The sequence below is a fragment of the Caretta caretta genome, chromosome 1 (assembly GCF_965140235.1).
Source record: "Caretta caretta isolate rCarCar2 chromosome 1, rCarCar1.hap1, whole genome shotgun sequence".
Lineage (NCBI taxonomy): Eukaryota > Metazoa > Chordata > Testudines > Cheloniidae > Caretta > Caretta caretta.
In genome coordinates this window covers 204962948-204982709 of record NC_134206.1, presented here as the reverse complement: position 1 = coordinate 204982709, position 19762 = coordinate 204962948, and the positions used below count along the sequence as shown (strand labels likewise).

Here is a 19762-nt window from a genome sequence, read left to right as displayed (position 1 = left end):
GCAATGGGGTCTGTAACAGATACATGTACTTGACTTGTGATTCAGGAGACTTCACTTCCAGCAACGGAGCCTCCCTGTCACCATACTGGGGGAGTTGTTCAGCGCTAGCCCAGGAGGGAAGAGCGCCCCCTACTGAATCACCAGCAGTACTTCCTGCCGCAGCTAGACATTTCCTGGGAGCGAGGCCTCCCATCCAAGTGCCAGTCGTGTCCTCTTCACAGAGCTGAGGGGATCACTTACTGAGGTATTACGGCTGCCTTGTGTGTCTCTTTTGCCCTGTCATTATTTGACCCTGCCAGGGGAGGGGATGGGATGCAACAGTGACCTCAAAGGTTGACACACTGGGATCACGGGCCTTGTTGTCTTCCCAGTCGGCAGAAGAAGCAAACTATTGAGCACTTGAACGGGTTCCTGATCCCACAGGGGCTCCCTCTGCCCTTGCTTAGCAAACACGATAAAGAACCCCCCAAACCTGTCAGTACAGCTGCTACCAAATTTCTCTGCAGCCAGATGGAAGCGCTGGGAATTCAAGGACTGTCAGATCAGAACAGAGCAGTCTCTGACATCGGCCAATGCCGCATGTATCAGAGGGAAGCATTAAACCTCCCATGATATACCTAACTGTGCAACACTATACCATGGAGAGGGGATTAACGTATGCCCCAGAGCATGAAGATTGATTAGTTTTATCCTAGCTAATGTCATTGTAGCTGCTATTTTTATTCCTGTCAATATCCCTTCCTATTTTTGTAATCTCGCTATATAATACAATGCGACTTTATTTGTGTCACCCGTTTGCATACAAAGAGCATCCTAACTGGAGAGGCACACGGAGACCTGCTCCAGGTGGCATGTGCTGCAAAGGAGAAGGCTCTTGTGGCAGCCGTAGCCAAATTGCATGGAGAGGCAGAAAGGAAGACAGTCCTATGGAGTGGGGAAGGGAGCAGAGAGAGAGGATGGAGGTTCACAAGGCTGGCTGGAGAGCGCTGACAAACAAGGAACACGATGTCATGTCTGGAACCCATTTCTAGTCCGCATATTGCTGAAAATAAGACAAAAATATTCACCCCCTGTTGTCCCTAGTCAGAAGCTTCTATTAGGATTTTTTTCAAGTCAGGTAAGATCATTGAGCAAGTACAATTGCTCTGGCAAGGAACTGGGATGGAAAGAAAGCCATCTGGCAAGAGCTGACTCTTGAAATCTTGCCTTAAACTCTGGTTCCCATCCCTTATGTCCGCTGCAGGGGAAAGGAGATGCGCTCCACGTTATCGTGGTAAGGCAGCTGGTTCCAAGCCTCCTCCCAGCAGTGGTGGAGAAACTTACTTCTTTCTATAGGGGGAGAAGGCAGGCATGCTGGCTTATCATTATTCAAGAGGCCAGAAGCTGAGTACAGGGCAGGGTGGGTTTTTCATCAGCAAGTTCCTCTATTGTCTGTCCGTCTAGTCCAGATGTGGGCTATAAATGATGTTAGAGAAGGGTCAGATGGGATCAGCACAGATGTGCGGGTAATAGATGTCTCTGAACAGCCGGCGGAGCAATCAGCAAGGAATACCATAGGCCAGGGCTCAAGACCTCAAACCGCTGATTGCTCTATGTGAATTAGTGTGTTCATTGTCCTGCCTTCTTATTTAATGGGATGGGGGGATGCTCTCTGCTGGAGCAGGTGAGTGTTTATTCAATGGGGTGTATGACTCCTCCTGCTGGGACAGATGAGTCTGTTTATTCCATTGGCTAAATGCCAAAGGGATGGATTTCTGACCATTTCTCTAGGTGTGAAGGTGCTTACAAGTTAACTCTGGTTCTTACCTATGTTTAACTGAAGGGGGGGCATTGAATGAAGATTTAGTCTATTAAGATCTATATACGTTCTGAACACACATGTCACTGAGATCTTGCATTTCTGAGATCAGTATTAAGTTTTTCCTGCTCTTTACTCCCATTAGCCCTGCAGAGCCAGCACAGTCAATGGAGAGGGAGCTGGAGTCTATGCCTTCTTGTCCATCATTGACGGTATTGTTAGCTACAGTATTGCTGGGGTCAGAAAGAATGGAGCTGCGGCCCTGATACAGAACAGCATCCCTGTTCAGGAAATGGGGATGCACAAAGGTGTTTTCCTGTGTTGGGATCTTGATTCCCAGATCTGAGGGTGGGCTTGTCGTGTGTGACTCAATCACAAGTTTCTCCGAGAGCAAAGGGGATGAAGCCAACCTGGCTTGTTTCTGCCCTGGTTTGTAGACCTGGGTGATGAACTGTCATCAGTGAATTCCCAGCTGCGAGTGGGGATACTGGAGGGATTTGAGGAGGCTCTGTGAGTGGGAGTGGGGAAGGGGCTGCATCAGCAGTGTGACTGGCACTTAGGTACACATGCCCAGACACTACAGGGATTGGAGCCCTGCAAATGCGATGGGTGAGACTGACAGGTAGATGCTTTTCTTGGATGTACCCAGTTGGGTCAGCAGAGTTCCTGACAGGGTTCCCTATGGCACCTGCCTACATTGTGTTCCCCTGATAATGCATCAAATATGGTGTAAGCGGGTGCAACACCCATGGATGTCTCTGGGCCGAAACCTGCCTTGTTCTTGCCTTACACTCTCAGAACCGTGTGTGTGTGCCCTGGGCCTTCTCTCATTTTACTAGCAATCCCTGGTCTCGGTGGTTGTCTCCACTGGAAGTTCTCTGGGCAGTCTTCCCATTTGTGTCTGTGCCTGTGAGTATGATGTGCCGGTCACTGGCGTGTTCCATCATGACCAAATGTGGGCCTCTCCCCGACTCCCCTGCCTTGCTGAGCAATGACTTCACAGGCTGTGGTCCTCGTTTGGTCACCCCAATGGACTGGGGTATGCTGGACTAGTCAGATATTAGATCCAATCCACACTCCATTGCACTTCCTCGCCAATCTGGACTCACAAAGGGGCCATGGCCACTCACGAGCTGCCACGGTTTGCCATGCTGGGCAAGTACTGCTTTTGGTTTGGCCATCACTGAGCTGGCAGTCTACACACCACCAATGAGAATGGGCGAGATCAATATTCTATCCAATCAGTACCCAGCCTCTTCAATGGCAAGTCTGATCTTTTGTGTGGCTACAGCAGTTCTTTTGGATGCTGTGACTGTTCTGGGCACATGGCAACCAGCCTTCTGCTAGCCTCTCATTATTCTGAGTATACTAGCCACCCTTGCTCTCAGGAACAGCTATTTCCCCCCCCCTACCAACTGGATTGCTGCATGGCAATGCAGTTGCTCCTTCACAGGCCAGAAGGGATTATCGGCAGGGACAACATCCCTCTTGTGTCTTGGACGTCCTTTCTGTATCAATGTCATTAGTACTTGGGACTGCGAGTCTCCTCTAGTGGCTTCTTAAATGGATGCTGTGCTAGCAGGTCCTGCAGCCAAAGTGCTCATTGCATATATCACTCTCTCCTATACGTGTGATTCTCCCATTCTAGGAGAGGGACCTACTGTTGCTCTGGCACCATATCCGCCTGCTATGTCCGCTCACCTGGGGTGGATAGCATGGTGAGACCATGCCTCTGGAGCAGTAGAAGCATTCTCTTTTAATCTCTCTTCTTTAGTACTGGAGACAGTTTTGTCCAGGTCATTTCGCCTATCGTGGGGTCAAACTCACAGCGACTTGTTTTTACTTTAATCTCAGTAAAAGACAGTTCTGTCATTTCTCCCTCTGGCTAGGATCCCAGAATTTATCCCACTTGAGCACCACATTTCTACATGGGTTACAGAATTTTCTGAACACCCTTTGTATGTGTTCTCTGGGCCCTCATTCCTAGTGCAACCAAAACCTTCAAAGTGTCTTCTGCACCTTTTCTGGGGCTTTCCCGCTGCTCCAGGTAGAGCTTCAAGCTTTGCTCCCACCATCTCTGCTTTAGGTAGAGGTGGTGGTGTTGGATTGATTCAGTTTCTCTGTTACTTCCTTCCTTTCCTGGCCCCTCTCTGATCCCTCCTCCTTTCCCCACTGAAGGAAGCACAGGAGCACTTCTCTGATAGTATTTCACATCCCTGGTTTGGTCTTGAGCGTGGAGGCAACGCCAGAGTAACAAGGTCCTAGAAGTACAAGGTCCCAGAAATATGAATACTTAATAATGAGGGGCACAGGCAAAGCTGTGTGGGGAGCCCAGGACTGGGATAGTGGAGGGGCGGGGGAGGCTGCAGGGCAGGAGTGAGGGGCATTGGCAAGCTGGGTGGGGAGCCCAGGACTGGGATAGTGGGAGGGAGAGGGAGACTGCAGGGCAGGAGTGAGGGGCATTGGCAGAGCTGGGTGGGGAGCCCAGGACTGGCGGGGGCTGCAGGGTAGGAGTGAGGAACACTGGCTGAGCTTTGTGGGATAACCAAGGCCAGGGATAACAAGGAGCCCCATCCCTCCTTCAGAGCAGGTTTCTGTTCATTGGTTGCTTTGATAACTCAGGGTGTGTCTACACTGCAAAAACAAGCATATTCTTAACTCAGGTTAGCTAACCCACGTTAGTTAACGTGGGTTATCTCTGTAATTGATGGTGAAAGCTGATTATGGCCTGCCCTATAAACACATAGAAACTTTAGCTCAACGTCTCTCCTCCCCTCCCTAGCAAACATTATAGATCTTCATTCAACTGCTGCATTTTTGTACTCCACACAAGGTTCCAATAAACGGACCTTGATTGCAGCTTACTCGGAAATCACTTTGCCTGCACCACACCCTGTTCCAGCCAGCTGCAGGTCCTGGTGGGAGTATCTGCCAGGTTTCTTAAAGACACGCTCTACTACAGCCTCTGAGATGTGTGCAGGTACTATCTGGCCTTATTTGCACCTGATTGTTTCTGAGCCCAACCAGTCTTGACTAGAGATCCATGGGTGGGAGCTAATAGACTAGTAGCATCTGCCTCTTTCTTACTCCAGGACAAGCAGGGAGCCTGAGGCCAGCTGTGGGGCTAGATCCCACAGGTGTGAGTATGAACCATGTGGCATGAATGTTGTACAGTGGCCCCATAACTGATAAAGAAGGTAGCTGAGGGAATCCCATCAAAGATAAAATCAAAATGATCCAATGCCAACAATTACTTTGTTAACCAGGTCCTAGAAATACAAGTGCTTAATAATACCCGAATGGTCATTTCTAAAGCTCCCCGTGTAGCCAAAACATCAATCTGCCAGCTGGTTCCCCTAGAAGTTGGTGACACAGTAATGGAACATTTATTCTATGTAGCTGCTGCGCCCCGGTGCTTCAGGACCAAAATGTAAAGCAAAGCTCAGTCTCTTGTGCACAGGCTGTGGGCTGGGTTCACCTCTCACTTGCACAGATTCGTATCAGTCTAACTCCACTGACACCAGTGTATGTCAGGAGACCCTTGTGAATATCCAGTGTGCACCTATGGACATTGAAGTCCAAAGCTAGGAGAGGCTACTGTAGCTGGAATCGATTCCAGGTGATTATTGCTTACAGGGGAGAGGCGGTTCCTTCTGACAGGCAGTTTAAGCTTGTTGAATGCTTGGGGATGCTCATTTTAATAAAAGGGGGGCCTTTAACACAACTTTCACCGAGTTGTCTGTTGCTTTATGTTCTGGTGTGTAATCTGATATATTAGCCTGGTATTTTTAAGGAGTCTAAGGGGTTTAGCTGCCCAAATGGGGCACCTAATTCCTTTAGGTTGCTTTGAAAATCCAAACCTTAATATTCATATTAAGTGCAAAATCTACATCCCCCTGGTTAGGTAATGGGCCGAGTTTGTTTCAATGCGGAAACGAGACACTTGCAACTCCTGGTTTTTTAACATTTAAACTTGTAACCCTTCACATTGTAGTAATGGGAGGGCATCTGCATGCATGTCTATGTTTGTGTCTGCATATGTGTGTGTCAGCACACGCATCTGGCTGTGCTGGGGCATGTGTATTATTGTGTCTGCATGTGTCTTTGTGTTGGTGTGTCTGTGCGTGTCTGCCAATGGGGTATGCGTGTCTTTGTGTGTAGATATTTATTATAATCATTTTTATTTGTCTGAGATATAAACAAAAGGGACTTATGCTAAAATGAGGAGCCTGTAAAGAGCATTTGATCTTTGCTGTTTCCACTCGGCATTAGACTGTCTCCCTGGCAGAGGAGTCACTTTGTAGTACTGACCCCCTGGTGCTGTGTGTGTGCTGGTCTCTCTGTTTACATTGGTGCAGGATAACTCTGCACACGCACAGTCTCCCGCTCCCCTGTCACCTTTGTTAAGTTTGCTTGTCAGAAGCTGTTGCGTGTGTTTTCCCCAGCTGGAGCCCTGCAGGTGCCACTTAGCTTAGCAACATGAATCTTTGTCTTTTATCTGCTTCCTGCATCCTGGGCACTGGGGGCCAAAGAGCAGCTGACAGCATTGGAACACTCCGGGCGACGGCAGCGCCTGAAATGTGGGGCAAGGTGGCCGAGTGAGAGTGGAGCAGCTCAGCAAGGAGGGAAGGTATCGAGCAGTGCACTGAATTCGTATAGTGCACGTCCAGGTTCAGATGTACCCTAGGCAAGAGAAATGTGTTTGGGTCTCCGCTATCCCCTAGTGCCCTCTTCTAAAACCACACCACACAGTTTAGCAGGACTGATTGACTGTGTCCTGGAATAGCTGGGAGCGTTGCACTTCAGCATTGCAGTTGTTTGGAAGAGTGGTCGGGGACTGGGATCCCAGAGGGGTGGGGGCTGCAAGGTAGGAGTGAGGGGCATTGGCAGAGCTGTGCGTGGGGAGCCCAGGGCTGGAATAGTAGGGAAGACTGCAGATCAAGACTGAGGGGCATTGGCAGAGCTGTGTGGGATAGCCAATGCCAGGAATAACAAGGAGCCCCATTCCTCCTACAGAGCAGGTACCTGTTCCACGGTTGCTTTGGTAACTCAGGGTGTGTCTACACTGCCAAAACAGGCATATTCGTAACTTGGGTTAGCTAACCCACGTTAGTTAACTGGAGTTAAAAGAGTAGTGAAGTCACAGCACCTCAGCTTTTAACTCAGCTTATGAGCTTGAGTTAAAGGCTCTAGGGCAGCCTGGGGTTGAACTCATGCTGCCAGTCTGAGTTAAAAGCCAAGTTGCCGTGGCTTTGCTGCTACTTTACCCTGGGTTAGCACACCTTTTTGCAGTGTAGACGTTGGAGTGCGGTGCTTGCTTTGCTTCCCATTTGGGTGGTCATTATTCCAAGTCAGGCGTGCATTCAGAGCTGGATAAATAATCCCCATTTTCTTTCTTTTTGTGACTTGTTCACAAAGTGATTGGGAAATTCTTAAATGTGTTCTTCATTCAAAATTATTTTCACATTTTGAAAGGAAATAATGATGCATGTTGTTGTCAGAATTATTTTAGTATTTTTATTATTCTGCAGTTTGTTGCAAGTATTAGCAATTGTGCCATGCTAGTTGGTTACATAAACCACATGATGTTATTTCATTTCCCTGATTGGATGCCTATGTAACAATCCTGCACCACAAACTGGAACAGTTTTTGTTGGCGAATACACAGGAGTAAAATTCCCTTTTCCTGAGTAGTGTCATCAGCAAGTTTGAGCACTTGCGAGTCTGCAGACAGTGCACTACAAGGTGGGTAGTTCCTTCAGCATCCGAGAGTGCTGAAGGAACTGGCGGCTGTGATTGCAGAGCCATTGGCCATTATCTTTGAAAACTCGTGGCGAACCGGGGAAGTCCCGGATGACTGGAAAAAGGCTAATGTAGTGCCAATCTTTAAAAAAGGGAAGAAGGAGGATCCTGGGAACTACAGGCCAGTCAGCCTCACTTCAGTCCCTGGAAAAATCATGGAGCAGGTCCTCAAAGAATCAATCCTGAAGCACTTGCATGAGAGGAAAGTGATCAGGAACAGCCAGCATGGATTCACCAAGGGAAGGTCATGCCTGACCAATCTAATCGCCTTTTATGATGAGATTACTGGTTCTGTGGATGAAGGGAAAGCAGTGGATGTATTGTTTCTTGACTTTAGCAAAGCTTTTGACACGGTCTCCCACAGTATTCTTGTCAGCAAGTTAAGGAAGTATGGGCTGGATGAATGCACTACAAGGTGGGTAGAAAGCTGGCTAGATTGTCGGGCTCAACGGGTAGTGATCAATGGCTCCATATCTAGTTGGCAGCCGGTATCAAGTGGAGTACCCCAAGGGTCGGTCCTGGGGCCGGTTTTGTTCAATATCTTCATAAATGATCTGGAGGATGGTGTGGATTGCACTCTCAGCAAATTTGCGGATGATACTAAACTGGGAGGAGTGGTAGATACGCTGGAGGGGAGGGATAGGATACAAAAAGACCTAGACAAATTGGAGGATTGGGCCAAAAGAAATCTGATGAGGTTCAATAAGGATAAGTGCAGGGTCCTGCACTTAGGACGGAAGAACCCAATGCACAGCTACAGACTAGGGACCGAATGGCTAGGCAGCAGTTCTGCGGAAAAGGACCTAGGGGTGACAGTGGACGAGAAGCTGGATATGAGTCAGCAGTGTGCCCTTGTTGCCAAGAAGGCCAATGGCATTTTGGGATGTATAAGTAAGGGCATAGCGAGCAGATCGAGGGACGTGATCGTTCCCCTCTATTCGACATTGGTGAGGCCTCATCTGGAGTACTGTGTCCAGTTTTGGGCCCCACACTTCAAGAAGGATGTGGATAAATTGGAGAGAGTCCAGCGAAGGGCAACAAAAATGATTAGGGGACTGGAACACATGAGTTATGAGGAGAGGCTGAGGGAGCTGGGATTGTTTAGCCTGCAGAAGAGAAGAATGAGGGGGGATTTGATAGCTGCTTTCAACTACCTAAAAGGGGGTTCCAAAGAGGATGGCTCTAGACTGTTCTCAATTGTATCAGATGACAGAACGAGGAGTAATGGTCTCAAGTTGCAGTGGGGGAGGTTTAGATTGGATATTAGGAAAAACTTTTTCACTAAGAGGGTGGTGAAACACTGGAATGCGTTACCTAGGGAGGTGGTAGAATCTCCTTCCTTAGAGGTTTTTAAGGTCAGGCTTGACAAAGCCCTGGCTGGGATGATTTAACTGGGAATTGGTCCTGCTTTGAGCAGGGGGTTGGACTAGATGACCTTCTGGGGTCCCTTCCAACCCTGATATTCTATGATTCTATGAACGTGGAAGAGTCATGAACACGACTGAATCCACATTTTTTTTCAAATTCAGATGAATATTTGTGGACAGCCTTTTCCCTCTATTTGCTAGGCTCATAAGGATTACTTCATTAGACTACAGTGGGCATCACTGAAGACCCTGGCTCCCCATGTTAGGATGAGAACATACATCAGTCAATGGCTGGGTTCTTAAGATACTTTATTAGGGCAAAGATATATTTCTCCTCTTTAGCAGGTGGTGTGTTGGCCCAGTTGAAACTTCATAGTAGCCTTTGGGTTTAGCCCTAGACAAATTGCATCACAATAGTCCAGTCTTGGTGACACAGAGTGTGGAACACGTTAGGGTAACATCAACGGATGCAATCTCCTGACCTGCCTAAGTTGAAGGGACCATTTCTGGCATTTTGGCTTCTAGAGCTGTGTGGCCATCCCTGAGCAAGTCAGGAGTCCAAAAGGATCCTAAGTTTGCCTTTTGCCTTAGTGATTGTAAGGCAGAGGCCATGTCCTGAGGGGAGGTCATGCCTGCTAGCTCTTACTATTTCCGCTTACTGCCAACATCCCCTGATAGTAGCTTGCTGGCTTGAACTTAAGCCAGCTGTTTCTTCCCACAGCTCCAAGTTCTCTCCGATAGTAGGACAAGAGCTGGCTGAAATGTTTCAGCAGGAAATTCTGAAATTCAAAATAAAAAACAGAATTCTGAAACAGGGCAGACAAATAATGTTTTTACATTTCCCGCAGAAGGGGAATTCCAAAATGTCACTCTGACCTTTTCAAAAACATTTCTGAGGCTCCCAGAGCTGCCTGGAGCCCCAGGAGTTGGACAGTTTGGGGAACCAGGGAGTGCCAAGGAACTGAAAGGCGACTTTGACTTCCAAGCTTCTTGTTCCCCATTAGCCTGCCAGCCAGGCTGCCAAGGAGGCTGAGTGGGCAAGATGGCACAAAATGAGGCAGGTGTCGAAATCTGTTTTCCATTGATATTTTGTAGAAATCAACACTTTTCCCCAGAACATTTTGATTTCAACCCACATGGGCACCTCCCAACAGAAAAATGTTCCATTGGAAAATTTCTGACCCCCTTTCATTAGGACAGAAGGTGGCAGGGCTGTACATAGTCAGGAGTCGTACAGCTGGGTGTTATCAGCATCCTGATAAGATCTGATAGCTGGTAATATCTTACTGTGCCCCATAGAGGCCTCACGTATAGGTTAAACGTGAGAAGGACTGATTGGCATTTAAAGTGATGCGAGTTGGTGGCTTGAACCCAATATTTAGATTTTGTGGGAGGGGAAAAAACCGTTTTAAAAAAACCTAATGTTAATAGAAATCTTTGCAGACTTTTCTTGTTAATTGTCATATGGACAGAGTTTGGCTGTATGGATTTAAATCTCTCCCTGCATGGTTTGCAACCCAAACATTGAAGCCCTGAGCCAGTGCATGAGAGCTGGAAACTGAAAATGACTGGGAGTAAAAGTGAGGCCGATCAGGCTACTTGCATTATCCAGCCTGAATAAAATGCAAAAAAAGTGAATTCTGTAAAGTCATTTTGCTTCAATCTGTTCTTTCAGCGTCAGGAGCCATTATAATCACACAGAAAGAAATTGGGATTTAAAAACAGATATTATTTTTAACCCTTTTAAATGTAAAACAATCAAGAAAACTTTCCTGTTCATACTGGATTTTGTTGGAGAAAAAATGGAGAGCTAATTGCATGTCTCCTTTAACATGAGTTGTTTCTCTCTCATCTCACTACCCTGTTGTTAAAACCCTTGTACCTGGTTTCCCTTCTTGGGCAACTTCAGAGGTGCCCGCTTTCTCGATGTTGGGTGGGTTTTCAAATGCTGTTCATTATCTCTAGGACAGCTTAGCTTCTCTTGCAGATTTTTCCCTGTCTTCAAAATGGGCCCTGTTATTTTTAAAGGGACTGAAGCCAGAATGTCCTCAGTTAAGATGGCCGCCATTTCACCTTTGCCTTTTGCAATGGCTCTGGGGAAAATGGCTCCATTTTGCAAAGCACTGGGGGACGAGGTCGCCCTTTTTGGCCTGTGGTGGATGGAAAGGGACTGCTGTCCCTGGCTCAATGCTGGTGCCATGCCGCACTCATGTATAGTGCTGCGTGAAAAGGGTGGCATTGCAAGACCGCAGGGAAGGGGCTGGATGTTTGAACTTTGTGTCCCTTTCTTTACAGGTCTGGTGAGCCCCCTGGAGGTGTCAGTGAGCTCAGGAAGTATCCAGGTTGCTCGGGGACAGACAGCAATCCTGCCCTGTACCTTCACCACTAGCGCTGCCCTCACTAATCTTAATGTCATCTGGATGGTCATCCCCCTCTCCAACGCCAACCAGCCGGAACAGGTACCAGTCTTCATTGGAACATGGAGCTCTCTGTGTCTTTGTCTTCCCTGGTCCCATCAACACCACTTGGGCAGGGATGCGTGTGTTGGGTGTGGGCTGTCTGATCACCCGTCTGGATTCTAGTGCAGAAAACCTGTGCAATAGCTGGACTTCTGCATTAGCATCACCAGCTCCTGACTCAGGATAGGGCGTCCCAGAAGACAAAGCATTCCTGGGCAGTGGAGCAGTAGGGTGATGAAGGTCAGGACTGAGGTTCTTTGGCAGAATTTATAGTGCCTCAATCGTCATCCCATCTAGCTCTGCTGCCCTTTTATAACCAATATTGCCTCTGTGCTTTTACATCTTTCTGTGTCTCCAATTGTCACCCTGTGTCCTAGCATTTCTTCCCATGTTGCTGTATGTGCCCTGTGTTCCTTACTCTTGCCTCGTGTTTCTAATTCTTTCCCCACTACCTTATTTGGCACCTAACTTGTATCCTGTCTCCTCAGTTGTTCTGGTTTGACTTACACACTGGGCAGGTGTCTAGTGTAGCGTGAGCTGCTCTGGATTCCAGATATTCTGTGGGTAGAATGGGGCACTTGGAGAATGGCCCAGCTTGGGGCACTCTGTGGTGTGGGATCGGAGGTGGCTCTGGAGGATCTGGAAGCAGTTGAGGCTGAAGCTGAAAGGATGATGGATCCCTTTGTACTGGGGTTCTGCAGTACTTCCATTCTGCAGAACACTGTTTAAGAGACAGATGTTCTCATGGACCCACCAGTCCTCCTAACACCCCACTGCTTGTTGCTTGTGAGGTTTCATTCTGAAGGACATCAGGAGGGACTCAATATCTCTGTGGTGGCCCAGGGACCATAGTTTGAGCACCACTGGGCCTTATGCTCAGACGGCTAGAAAACATTAGAAAACCTTGTTCTGAAATTCACTTGTCCCAGGCCAGCTCACCTCCCTCGGCATTTGAGGTTCCGTTGTGAATTCTGGAATCCACCAGGGAAGCGCGGTTGGTTTTCAGCAGCTCATGGTGTTGTTCCAGCTGTGTTAGCAATCGGTGACTAATGACTGTACCCCTTTGTTATTTCCTGGGGCCTGGCTGCCTGGTGGTGAGGATCATTGCAATGAACTGAACGGGCAGTTTCAAATCATTTTAGGGCAGCTCCACCAAGGGGAGAACTAAAGTGACCCTGGCGGCTCACCCACCAGTGCCTGTCTCCAACAAAACACTCAGGGCTGCAGCTCAGGAAGCCACGGAGATTCATTCTCTCAGAGTCCATCCCACCTGGTGGATACTGACATCACATGGAGGAGAAGGAGGAGGCAGACATCCCAGATCCAGTCAGAGAAATACACTTGGGAACCTGGCACATTGCCTCTGAGAAGAGAGCCCGTCGCAGTGTGTTACTGACACACACACACTCTGCCTCTGAGGCCACTGCTGAGTTCCCGTGCTATCATCCCTTAGAGGAAATCCGCTATCACGGTGCATCCGCATGGGAGCTACTGTCAATTGGCATTCGGTTTCACTGAGGTCCATAAGGAGCTGGCCCTTTCTGATTTGCCCCTCATTGTAATACACACTTTGCTTCTTCACAGCAGCCAGTACAGAGAGATGTCCAATCCTTCTTTCTTTTCTAGGTTATTCTCTACCAAGGGGGGCAGATCTTTGGTGGTGCACCCCAGTTCCATGGGCGAGTGGGGTTTGCAGGGACAATGCCAACCACCAGTGCCTCCATCTTCATCAACAACACCCAGCTTTCGGACACTGGCACATACCAGTGTTTGGTCAACAACCTTCCAGACCGAGGTGGCAGGAACATTGGAGTCATTGGACTCACCGTCTTGGGTGTGTGTATTGGGAGTGGGGAGACAAGGGAGTTCTCTATGTGTGTGGTGGGATATGCATTGAGGAACAAGACAGTATGGGTGTTTGTTGGGGGTGACCTGGAAACACTGGGGGTAGGTTGTGAGGTGGGGCTGATGGCTGTACTCGGGGGTATGGGAAGGTATCTTGTGCATGTGTACATATTGGAGGGACAAAGGGCTCTTGGGGCTAGGATGTGAGGTGCTTTGGGGAATGTATTGAGGGGATGAGGGTGTCTTGCGGGTAGGTATATTAAAGAGGCCATGACAGTTTCCTACATAACAACAAGAGAATGGAACAGACCTGTGGTTCTTGACTCTGGTTTCTCTCCCCTAAAAGTGGCCTGTACTGAGTGCTTCAGAGTAGGTTGTAGATCCCCCAGTAATTCACTTGGCCAATGTGCCATTACTGTTTCATGGGGGCAAACATTTTCCCGTCCTCAGCCCGTAACCAGCATATGCTGTGGAGCAGGAGGATTTAATGAAGGAAGGATTTATCATGTGATCCCAGCGAGGGAACTGCAGATGCTCTTCTTCCCAGGCATGGGTCAAATGCAAAGTGGCCAGGACAAAGTTACACTTTCCTTTTTCGTGCCAGAGTCTTAGTGGGGCTCCTGTGTCTGTGACTTCCCTGTCAGTCTCCCCTCTTCCCCATTCTGCCCTTTCACTGCCTTTCAGCTGCACGCTGTTGCTCACATCCATGACACTGTTTTCTTGGACCTGGGGGCACACTCATAGGCAGCGGGTGAGCAACAAGAACCCAGGACCTTTGTTGGATATGCCTCCTGACATGCTGTTGCTTTCCCCTCTGCTCTCATTGTAGTTCCTCCTTCCGCTCCGCTCTGCAGAATTCAGGGGTCCCTGGATGTTGGCAGTGATATCACCCTGACCTGCAACTCAGAAGAAGGCATCCCTCGGCCGACATACCTCTGGGAGAAGTTGGACAATGCCCCCAGGCTACCCCCGACTGCCACGCAAGGTGCTCGCTCTATTATCTTCCTCTTCCCCAAGTGGCTAATTTGCTTGGTTTTGTCTGTGCTGCCAGTGATGACACGACTTATCAAGACTCCCCTGAGTCACTGCACAGTCACTTATTCGTAAAGAAGGTACCATGTGGGGAATAAAAGGGTGACTTGACAGCCGTAGTGTCTTGAGTGCCCTCTAGTGGCCATTCTCACTATAGTATTTCTTCATATGGGAAATGCCTCTTGGGCTACAACTGTTCAACAACAACAACAACAAAAAAAATGTGGCCAAAATGTTCACAGGTTACTACTGATTTTGGGGGCCTCACAGATTAAAATGCATTTCAAAGTAAACTCAAATAGCCAAGGACTGGAAATTATGGAAACGTAGCCTTAGGATCACCCAAAGAATTTTGCAATTTGTTGAATCTGAGGATTTACCCCTATTCCCCAGTGTTGTGCCGAGGGGTGCTGTGCTTCTGGATCAGCTGTCCTCCAGATGTGAAATAAAGCTAGGGCCCTGATCACTTTTGGTTCTGAAAAAATCCCATGGTACCACTTGTGAGACGTAGAAGTTTGTCTTGGTGTACTGGCCAAACGGCAACCTGCCTATTTCTAGTCTTCTACCTTAACTTACTCCAGACTTTCAGTTGGTATGGGATCCTTTCATTTTTTTATAAAACAGGAGTGAGGGGCATTGGCAAAGCTGTATGGAGAGCCCAGGACTGGACTAGCAGAGGGGACTGCAGGGCAGGATTGAATTTTATGGGAAGAGCTGTGTGGTGAAGGTTACACATTCCTTGCTTGTATTTTGCCTGGCTCTCGTCTCATGCACAATATCAGCCCCAAGCTTTCATGTAGAAAAATTCATCTATAAAAAGAAAAAGAAACATCTACTGTAAGCTCCTTAAGATCTAATCTCTGTGTGTGTGTGTGTGTGTGTGTGTGTGTGTGTGTGTGTGTGTGAGAGATGCTTCCATCTGAAAGTTATTTCCTAATTTATTTATCTCTTAAGAGTCTCACACCAGAATTCTCTATTTGCTGGATTTGCCTTTTCATGGTTTTCTGGAGAGGTTATGTATAAATCCTTCTTTTTCTTCCTGCTTGTTGTGTAGACCAAGTCCAGGGCACGGTCACCCTCCGGAATATCAGCACTGTGTCGTCAGGTCTTTACCAGTGCGTGGCTTCTAATGCCATTGGAACCAGCACCTGCCTTCTGGACCTGCAAGTCATTGCACGTAAGTACATTCCAATGGGAGGTTTGACCATGCTGTTGAGCTCTGCTCTGGTGACCAGTGTAACCATGTATACCCCGAGCCATCACACCTCTACGGGGTAGGATCTTAGTGCCCACGACTGTGGGGATGGAGACCCATCTGGGCCACCATGTTATTCCCTAGCTCCAACCAGTAGAGCTCCAGCTTGCACCCTAACCCTGATTTCTTCCTTTCCTTTTTGTTCCATGTCCCCCACAGCTCATCCCCGGAGTGTTGGCCTGATTGCTGGAGCCGTTGCCACGGGTGCAGTTGTGCTCATTGTTTGCATTGTCTTGGTGGCTGTGGCACTGGTTTACTGGAAGAACAAACACAAGGAGGAAGAAGAGGAGGAGATTCCCAATGAGATAAGGTTGGACTCAGGGCAGACAGATGGCAATGAACCTTGGGTCAGGGCTGGCTCTGAGTGATCTTCACTTCCCCCTGCTAATCCCACTGATGTTCACTGGGGCTGCCAAGAGCACCTGCATCCAGAAAATGGAGGCAAATGATAGAGATAGCAAATTTTTGGATGAGCAGAGGAGGTCTGAATTCTTGTAGGTGAGGCGGCGGGGGTGGGAGATTTTTGCATACCCTGTCTTTACACAAGGGGGATGGAGGCTGACAGCAGTGGCTATGTGGGGAGAGAGATTTCAAAACCGAAGGGATGAATGTGGGTATAAGATGAGTGAGGCATCCTATGCCATGGTACCAAAGAGCAGTGGGGGAGGGCTCTGGGGAGAGAGAAGAGACTTTGTCCAAGGTTACAGCCCTGTCCCTGGTTAGCATCCTCGCCCCGCAAACACACAGCTGCTTCCCATGGGATCTTTGCCTCAGTGGCACAATGCTAGCAGGTGGGATAATTAATAAGAACTAAGATGAGAGTCATGACGGATGAGGTGCGATCAGGCCCTTGGTTACTGCATCCATCACCTGCCACCTTTGATCACCGCTGCCAGTAGAGCTGGGTGAGTAACAGATTTTTTGGTTTGTTAGCAATTATGAAAAATACCCACCTTGTTTCAGGCCCCCTGCCCACAAAACTGTTTGAAATTTTTAGCAAATTTAAAAAATATCATTTTGGGTCAAACAAATTGTTTCATTTTGATTTTGAGCATTTTTACAAGTTTTAAAAATAAAATTAAAGGACATTTTGAAATAAGAATTCCTTTAGAACTCTGATAATGGAACCATTAATTTACCTGAATTTTCTTTTGATGCCCCCCCCCCCCCAAAACAAAACAAAACAAAACAAAACAAAACAGACAGTTCAGTGAAATCAACATGAATTCACACAATGTTTCGGTGTCACCAAATCAGTATTTGTTGCCAAATATTTTTTGTGTGAAAAACTGCGCCCTGCTCTGTGGAAGGAGGTCAGGGGCATGAAGGGGTTACAGACAGGACTCTGATCTCCTGCCCTCTGTTTCTAGGGAGGACGACCTGCCACCCAAATGCTCTTCGGCCATGAAAGCGTTCCATGGTGATGCATCATCCTCAGAGAATGACACCCTTACCTCCTCCAACACCTACAACAGCCGCTACTGGAATGACCCCAAAGCCAATCATGCCACCAACTCCTTCACCCGCTTCAGCAATAACAACGACGTGCGCCAGCCCTTCTCCCGCTCTGGGAGCACCAACACTCGCCCTGTCTATGCTAATGGAGGCCACCCGTCCCCAGCTCCACCCAAGACGCTGGTGGTGACAGCCAGCACGGCACCTTCCCCACAGGAGGTAGCCAGGAGCAATGGCTCAGTCAGCCGCAAGCCAAGGCCTCAGCACACACGCTCCTATGCCGTGAGCCAGGCGACGTTGGAGCGGATAGGGGCTGTGCCTGTCATGGTGCCAGCCCAGAGCCGGGCGGGCTCCCTGGTGTAGGAAGTGAGAGCAGGTGTAAGGAAAGCAAGAAGCTATCGTACCAGATGGGGTGGAGATCTGGCCAAGAGACCCTCCTCTTTCTCCCTGAAACAGGATGAAGGGGGAGACATGCTTCTCCCTAGTGCCCGCCCCCCTTCACTAGACTTTAACCTACCAATGCGATGGTCCTTTCTTCGCCACGCCGCCCTCAGAATCTCAGGGGGCTCCGCCACATCAGCTGGATCTCACAGATGTGCCAAGGCCAAGGGAGGGGCCCCAAGGGTGCCAGGCCCTTGCAGGGGATGCGCGTTTGTTTCTAATCTCCACCTGATGTGGAGTTTGGCGTTTTTTGATTTCCAAGGGGTGGGCGAGTTGGGTGGGGTTCATGAGGAGAGCCGGAAGGGGCAGGGGAAGGAGGACATCAGCTCTGCTGCTCATGCGCCCACTGCCAGCCCAAGAACGGGCGATGGAATCAGAGAGGTGAGCGAGGAGATGCTGGCCATGCCAGGCCGATTTCAAAGGGCCAACGCAGAGATAGACCCACCAGCCAGAGCAGATGGGGTGGGGGATGGGCTTGGAAGTTCTATTTATTTATTTCTGTTTCCGTCTCTCTCTCCACACCGGACGATTTCCTGCACTAGTTCTGGATGCTTCCGGAGCCCCATTTGCCTCCTTGGAAACTGCTGCCATCGGGGCCTCGTTCCCCAAAAAGCCGCTTGGAAGGAGGCTGTGCGGCTGCTGCAGCGGGAGTTTTCTCAGAGGCGTAAAGGAGTCGCGTGGGGTAGGAAGCAACAAGCAGCTCCTGCCGGGCTGGCCAAAAGTCTCCGTGGCTGAAGAGCCGCGCTGTTTCTGGGCTTGTGGCTTAAATTCCCAATGAGCTGGGCTTAGCTTTGGCCTTTGCATGGCAGGGTCTCCCTACCGGGCTGTTTTGGGGCTGTCCTGCATGGTCCTAGCACGGTGCTTGTTGAACGGGGGGGGGGGAGGGAAGGGGCCCTGGCACTGAGGCACCATATTTATTCCTCCCATGCTGGATGCTGGGGTTGTCGGGGTTTGGTTTTAAATACTGCTCTTTAGAAAGAGTGAAAGCAGGGGGCTTGTGGAGGTGCCAGGCCCATGCGGCGAGTGTTCTAGCTATCTGCTCCGTTCCCTCCATGCCATGTGGACAGGTCTCTGGGGCGCCTCACACTGGCAGATGTGCATGGTGCTCTGTTGCCTCCAGGCCACACCTCACATACAGCCAAGTTTTTCTCTTGTGACTAAATAGCCTTAATCAAAGCTGAGGGTCTAAACCATTTGAGGGTCCTGCTGTTACAAGGGGGCTGGAGCCTAAGGGGGCTGGAGCCTGCTGCCTCAAGGAGGGTGGAGCCACATCCTGACATCCACAGGTACCTCCTTCATAATGCTGACACTGACATACTTAAAGGGACCCCCCCACACACACTAAAGCACCAGAGGCTCCCCCTTGGCCCTAGGAAAGGGAGGCTGCTGTCCTTATCCCTGACCCTACATTGGACGAGGAAGCTGTATAAATTTACCACTATCATCCTCTTCCTCCTCCCCTGCTTTCCCTTCTATATGGCACAGATGCTGCAGGGACCATCTCTTTCATGATCACACAGACACTGTTGGGAGGCTCCTGGACTCCATGTGAGCACAGCCATTGCACTGAGGGCTGCATGGGTTTGAAGCTTGGCTGAGATTTTGTGCCTTCTTTGCTTAAAGAAAAACAAAAACCAATCACCCCATTTGCAACCACCGCCCCCCAACTCTGTCCACAGATATTGCAAAGCTCCCAGACAGACGGCTGCTTGGTTTACACACCTTTCACAGAGAGCAATCTCTTTCCTACTGTGCTGTCTGTCTCTCCCTTGACTGCTTGGAGGGGGAGAGCAGCTTTCAAAATCCTAATGTGAAAAAAATCCCAACAGATTCTCTCTGCTTTTGCAACAACTCCTCTGTGACATTTAAAGGGATGCTGCCCCTTGGCAGCCCTGCTTCAGGGGTTGGGAAAATTCTTCGGGTTCTACCCTTCATGAGACTGTTCACTCCTCTTTCTTTATTCTTTCTAATTGTCTAAAATTCAATAAAATTTTATTCATATAAAAAGGGAACTTTTTTTGCTGGCTTCTTTCTTTCACCCTAGTTCTTTACATTTCTATCTGCTATTGTTGAAATTCTCCCCTGAAGGTGACCTGCCATGACCACCTGACAATTCTTGCCCCTTATTAGTGCATTCATTGGTAACAAACACTTTAGTTAAGGTTGCAGAATGGCTTCAGTTATAGCCTCCTGGTTTTGCTTGCTCATAGCTCTCTGACACATTCTCCCTGGGGATGTAATTTACCAAGCCTGTGCACTCCCTCTCTTGGCCCAAAGGTGAGTTTTATTTTCTTGCTGGTCAGAGGGA

At 48.8% G+C, this 19762-nt stretch overlaps 1 protein-coding gene across 1 annotated transcript in view; it reads left to right on the top strand.

Annotated features, from left to right (window-relative positions):
* IGSF11 (immunoglobulin superfamily member 11) overlaps positions 1-19466 on the top strand; it is a 151771-nt gene extending 132305 nt beyond the window's left edge. Inside the window, exons 2-7 of the mRNA XM_048818212.2 lie at positions 11263-11426; positions 13053-13260; positions 14101-14256; positions 15358-15480; positions 15718-15868; positions 16929-19466. Coding sequence (XP_048674169.1) covers positions 11263-11426; positions 13053-13260; positions 14101-14256; positions 15358-15480; positions 15718-15868; positions 16929-17376 — 1250 coding nt within the window. The 3' untranslated portion in view covers positions 17377-19466. The remainder of the gene's footprint in view (positions 1-11262; positions 11427-13052; positions 13261-14100; positions 14257-15357; positions 15481-15717; positions 15869-16928) is intronic.
* Positions 19467-19762: the final 296 nt, after the last annotated feature.